The 6,000-nt window shown below is 52.9% G+C and overlaps 1 protein-coding gene across 1 annotated transcript in view; it reads right to left on the reverse strand.

The window, feature by feature from the left end:
* Positions 1 to 4,041, reverse strand: part of PRICKLE2 (prickle planar cell polarity protein 2) — a 335,809-nt gene extending 331,768 nt beyond the window's left edge. Inside the window, exons 1-2 of the mRNA XM_060021495.1 lie at positions 3,870 to 4,041; positions 3,037 to 3,122 (exon numbers count right to left, since the gene is read on the reverse strand). Coding sequence (XP_059877478.1) covers positions 3,037 to 3,122; positions 3,870 to 3,911 — 128 coding nt within the window. The 5' untranslated portion in view covers positions 3,912 to 4,041. The remainder of the gene's footprint in view (positions 1 to 3,036; positions 3,123 to 3,869) is intronic.
* Positions 4,042 to 6,000: the final 1,959 nt, after the last annotated feature.

Here is a 6,000-nt window from a genome sequence, read left to right on the forward strand (position 1 = left end):
GGAGAATGAGTCCTCAGGAAAATCTCCATAAAAGATAACAGCCCTCCACAGAACCGTAGGCATCTCTGCTCACACACAGAAGCCCCAGAGGGCGGAGAGCCAGCTGGCTGAAGCGGCGCCAGGTGTTGTAACTCAGCCTTCCTCAATCTTTGCCCTGCACATGAATCAGCTGGGGATCTTGTTAAGGCCTAAAGTCAGATTCAGCAAGTCCAGGGCAGGGCCTGAGACTTCACATTTCTAACCGGCTCCCGTGAGACGGTGATGCTGCCGGTTCCTGCCTCAGGTTTGAATCAACAGGACCCTCCTCCCTTGCTTCATCTAAGTCTCTGTGCAAATGTCACCTCCTCAGAGAGTCCTCTCTGGACCACCTTATCTAAATTGTAATTATTTGTTGAATGAGGGCAGGAATCCTGTCTATTTTGTTCTTTGCTGTATCCCCGGCACAGCGGAGCACCTGGCACCAGCAGGCCCTCAAATATTTGTTCAGTGGAGAGATCCCAGCGTGACGGCTGAGGAAAATGCAACTCAGGGAGCCTGAGTCTTTTGCCCAAGGTCACACAGCTTGGCAAAACCAGAGCAAAACCACAGCCCTGCTCTCTCTGGACTTCAAAGCCCCAGCTCTCTCCAGCACACCAGAAAGGGAAGCGAAGTTTGTTTACCACCCGCTTCCTCCCAAGAACTTCAGTACCTTCAGTGCTGCAGGCAGGAACACGAGGCCATTCTGCTTTTAGGAGCTGCCTGCTGTGTGGACAATGGTTGGGAGGGGGAGCATGTAGAAGCAGAGGGACGAGCTGACACCCATGAGCCGTAATATCTAGGGTGCCTTGGTACTTGGGGGCAAAGGCCTTTGGTCTCCTTGCAACAGACGGAAGGCAGCCTTTCAGCCTGTGTCAGGCTAGCCTTTCCTCCTATCCGGATACAACTGTCTCTCCCAGGGGCTCAGAGTGCCCCTCCCCCCCCCAGTCAGAGGAGTAGAAACGGAGCACACTGTGGATTTCAAACTGCCAAAAAGAATACTGTGCCCTAACCCAGAAATGGCTGTCCCCCTTCTCTCAAAGGTCACCCAAAACATGCCCATGAGGGAAAAGGAGGGGGCAAAAAGCAAGGATCTGCTTCCTTTCCAGCAATGGGTGGAAACACCATAAAAACCGCATTCATGGAGGCTTTTCTGCTGCTAGTGAAGAAACTGCTTCTGCACGAAAACCCATCTCAGCCTCATGAAAGGCTCTTTCCGAAAGAAAGGCTCCATAATGGGCTGGAAATCAAATGCTCGTTTTCCCCTCACAAAACCAGCTGGGTTAAAAAGGCTTAAGGGGCTCTACGAAGCTGTGGTCATGACAGTCTAAAGTGACCGGGGACGCCCAGCAGCCTCAAGCGAGCTAGTTATGATTCCTCCAGGGCAACAGCCGAGAGGAAGCTAAAAATAATTGACAAAAGTAGCTAATGTTTATTGTGTGCCTGGCATGGCGCGAACAATGTGTTTTCAATATCTCATTTCATCCCTACAATAAACCTGTGAGGTTAAGTACCATAATTATTCCCACTTAACGGAAGAGGGAAACTGAGAACTAGGGAGAGTGGCTGGAGGTCAGAGGTCATAGAGACCAAAAGGAGGGGCACCTGGGTACCCACGCACACTGTACCACTGCCCCACAGGCCTCTGGTCAGAAGTTGACCCAAAGGCTCCAGAGTAGGGGAGGAGCCGGAAATCACTCTCCTGTTCATCACTCTGCCTTTCCCACCCCCATTAGAGCACAAGATGGTTCAAACAGGAAGCAATCAGCACCGTCACACAGGATCGGGTTGAAAAAAATGACGCTTCTGCACCTATTCCCATGTAGCGCCACTTTCACATTGGGGACACACCAGGGGCCAGTCCAGAGCACACCTATTTGGGCTACAACATTGGCAGGACTGATGGATGCCTACGTCTGCGCATTATATATTTATAAGATCGCCCGGCCTGGCCTCTGCCACAGAAGTTATTAAATGCTAGGGAGCCATAAGGGCTGCACTCAGTGTCCTGAAACAAAGGCAAAGAGGCTGCCAGACCCATCAGAGGCAGGAACAAAAGCATCTAATTTCTGAAGGAGCTGGTTGGGAGTTTCCTTAGAACTGGGTGCCCAGCACACATGACCAATTGGGAGAAAGGAGAGAAGCACACACAGAGGGGGGAAAAAACCAAACCACACCACACCAAATCAAGGCAGGCCTTTCTCCCCAGTATCCAGAAACAGCATTCTTCAAAGGGACATGGGGGGTGGGGGGCAGGAAGATGCATTAAGCAAAGAGAGAACGGGTTCCAATGTTGCAGAATTTTCTCCTGCAACGGCTCTGGCCTTTTCATGAAGTTGCCAAGAAGGCTCCATCTCTTCTCTTTATATAGCCAAACAGAGGGCCTGTAAGCCTGCACCCTAACTTTTCCCAGCCGGAGCCCCAGCAGCCAGATGTACTGGGAGGGCACCCAGATCCCTTGTCCCCCAAACATAATCATTCCAATCCAGGCTGGGGCTGCCTGGAAGTCAACATTCACGGCACATTAATAAGAAACATCTGGCCACCGAAGAGGGTTGACACAGCACAGGCAGGCAGTGGTGGATTTGTGGTTGGGACCCAGAGTTACAGAGGCTGAATTAAAAACACAATTGGAAAACACCAGCTAGTCCCAGGAATCCTACACATGCTGTACTGCGGCACTTGGAAAAACTGTCGTGCCTTGAATCGCTTGGGACAGAGTGACTTAGAAACACAGAGGGTGGGTGCAAAAGACCCAAAACTCTCACATCAGGGAAATGCAGCCTGAGCCCGGCTCTCCTGCATTCTCAGTGTCTGGTCACCACTTCCACCTTCAATATTTGTAGCAGATGTAGTCCCACTATTAAAAGAACAGCCTTTGCATTCTTTCCATGTGACTTACGCGTGAATTTAAAAGGCAAAAAATGTGCCTGTGTTCCTATATACACATATATGACATATATGTATAGATTTCCCCCCTGCAGTGGTGTGTCTTTAGGAATCCCATGTAAGGGGTCCTACCTCCATTTATGCAAGGCGAACCCTGGGCACTGGTCACCACAGGCGTTACATGGCTGGCCTCTCTCAATCCGCCCCAGTCCGGTCAACTTCAAAACAAAAAGACAACACACGCATGTTTCCGCCGCCGGGGCTCCCTCCAGAGCCCCACTGTGCCCCAGGCGGGACGGCCTGCCTCTCCCACCCCACCTCCTCTGATTTGACTCTGAAGCTCCTCTCCGAGGTACGGGGTTTGGGGTGGGGCGCTGCCGGTGCCCCTGGGGTGGTCTCTCGCCTGGGGAAGTCTAGGCGGGCTGTCTCTGGCGTGGGCACCAAGCCACCAAGAAATGGCCCTGGCTGGGGCTTTGTCTCCCCCAGACACCTTGGTCACGGGTTTCTAAGGAACAAAAGCAAGACCTTTCTGCTTCCCAGAGTCCCTAAGAAGCGACCATAGCGCGCTCGCCTTAGACCAGGCTAGGGCTCCCGGGAAGGGGGCAGCACGGGACACCCCAAAAAACAGCCCCGAAGTCAAGTCCGCGGCTAGAGCTCCAAGAAGCTGGAGCTTGGGTGCTGGGAATGCGACCTGCCTTAAGGGAAGGGGCGAAGGAGGGGTGCGGGGGGCGGTGACATTCAGGGTCACGGTTCCCGGTGTGGCTCTCCCCGGGACTCGGGATCCGGACTTAACCCCGTCTGCCCCTACGAGCTGTCCCGCGCGCCCGGGCCACACCCCCGCCCGCGGGGCCGGCTTACCTGGGGCCACAGGTGCGCGGCCGCCGGGCGGAAGGAGTCTGGGCTGGGGCGCTCGCGGAGGGCCGGGGTACCCGGGGATTGGCCCCGCTCGGGCGGGGCACACTCACCGAGCGGCTGGAGAGTCTTTTCCGGGAGCTCCGGCTGAACATGTCCGGGCGCCTCCTGCAAGCAGCGCCGTCCGTCGGTCCGTCCGCACCGCGGCCGCGAGGGCGGGTCGCCTGGGCGGACACCTTCGGCGGGCACCTTCGGCGGCCGGTGGGCTGTCTCCGCCTCGCAGCCCCAGGCTGGCTCCGGAGCACACGCCTCGCCCTCCTCCCTCGCCTGTGCCTCTCGCCCTCCCGCCCGCAGGTCCCTCCCTCTCTCCCGGCATCCCCCCGCCCTCCCCGGGCTCGCCCCGCGGTCCACGGGCCCTTCCCGTCGCTCCCCGGGGGGCGCCCAGCTGTGCCTAGTTTCTCCCTTCCCCTGCTTCCCGGCCGGCCCAGCGGGGATTACTCCCTTCCCTCACCTGGGCCCGCCCCCGAAGTCTCTTCCCTCACCCTCGCCACGTAAGTTAAAGGCACGGACCACTTCAAGGCCCTTGCTGCTGTACCTGGGATAGGGGGTGGAGGTGGAGGGTTGGGCGTGGAGATTTTGTTTTTTTAATTAAAATATAATTCACCTACAGTAAAAATCACCCATTTTAGTGCACAGTTCTGCCAGTTTTGACGAATTCATACAGACCTGTAACCAGCAGCACGATCAAGATACCGAAGTCCCATCACCCCCAAAGTGGACTCTTTTAAAAGTCTGCACCATGCGTGGAATCTATTTAGTATTTCCTAAGTGTTGGTAAATGAGACGAAGCAGGATGAAAAATGGCCCTATATCTACTTCTGCAGGAGATGCTCATTAAGTAACCACTGACGGCAAGCTTTGAATTCCCCGTGACCACGTGCCCATTCTTTTTCCACCACTTGCTAGCTAGTAATCTTCCCAAATTAACTGACTTCTTGTTGCTTCTGTCTCCTTATCCATATCAATTTTAAAAGCTATAACAAGAGTCCTAACCTCACAGCATTGTTGAGAAAGATGAGCTGGGACACCTAATAGTTGTTATACATGTTATAACAGGCACAAACTAAGGGCTCATTAAAATCAGCTGTAAAAAAAAAAATTGCAAGCCATGGTGTCCACTTAACGTTGATGTTTCAGCTCACCACCTCCCCTGAGAGAACTTTCCTGATCCCCCATTGTAACATCTCTCACACACGCACTCCCTCATATGGCATGTAGCATACATTGAAATGATCTTGTTTACTTATTTGTCAAAAGAAGACATTCTTGTCTGTGTCAAAAAGATAATTCCCCCAGTTTAGTGTTCTTCCAGATGAGACACTGAACTTGAGTGAAGAAAAGCAGCTTGGCGGGGGGAATGCAGCAAATTAGTGGCAAGGCCAGTCTACCTGTACCCCAAATCCAAAACAAGAGGATGACGCAGCTTCCATACCGCCCCCCTCCCCCGCTGTATGTATTAGTTGATGACCTTCAGTGCCCCGAGGGCAAGGTTTGGTTTGAGTTCAAGTTTGGTGAAGGGAGTGAGGTCTTGGCCTCAGGAGCAAAATTTACAGGGGTGCCCACAAACTCAGTAATCAAGATTTTTAGGCAATAAATTAAAGAATCAAAATGAATGCAAAAAAAGTCCATGATGAACAGAAAATCCTTTTAAAGATAGGATCCTATCCTACACGTACACATCTCTGCCTAACTCACCTCACCCTAATCCTAGCTCTGGGAAAAATGCTCCAAAACTCAGGCACCTAAAGGGTAGATTCCCCTATATTGCATTTTTCCATTTACCCACCGCCCGCCATCACCAGTGGAGGGTATGCTTGCAGACGGTAAACGCCATGGCCCATTCATCTCTTGATTTGCCCAGGCCTAGCGCAGGGTCTGGCTCATTGCAAACGCTCCATGTTTGTTCAATGACTAAATAGAAGGCAGTAGCTTTGGTAGGCCTGGGGGGCAGGGAGTGTTAGCAATTCAAACCCCAGTTACAATCAGTACCAGCCCAGGATGCTCACCTGGTCTTCTCAGCAGGGCTACCACACAGCCAGCGCTGCACCACACCGCACATGGCCTTGTAACTGGCAGGAACAGGTTGGGAGGGCAGTGTTCACAATGCAGTCATTGCCTATTTGTATTTTAATTATAAAGATGTTTAGCAAAGGTCAGTAACAAAACCGGTGCATTACAAGTTGC

Source organism: Delphinus delphis, chromosome 10, assembly GCF_949987515.2.
Source record: "Delphinus delphis chromosome 10, mDelDel1.2, whole genome shotgun sequence".
NCBI classification, from domain to species: domain Eukaryota; kingdom Metazoa; phylum Chordata; class Mammalia; order Artiodactyla; family Delphinidae; genus Delphinus; species Delphinus delphis.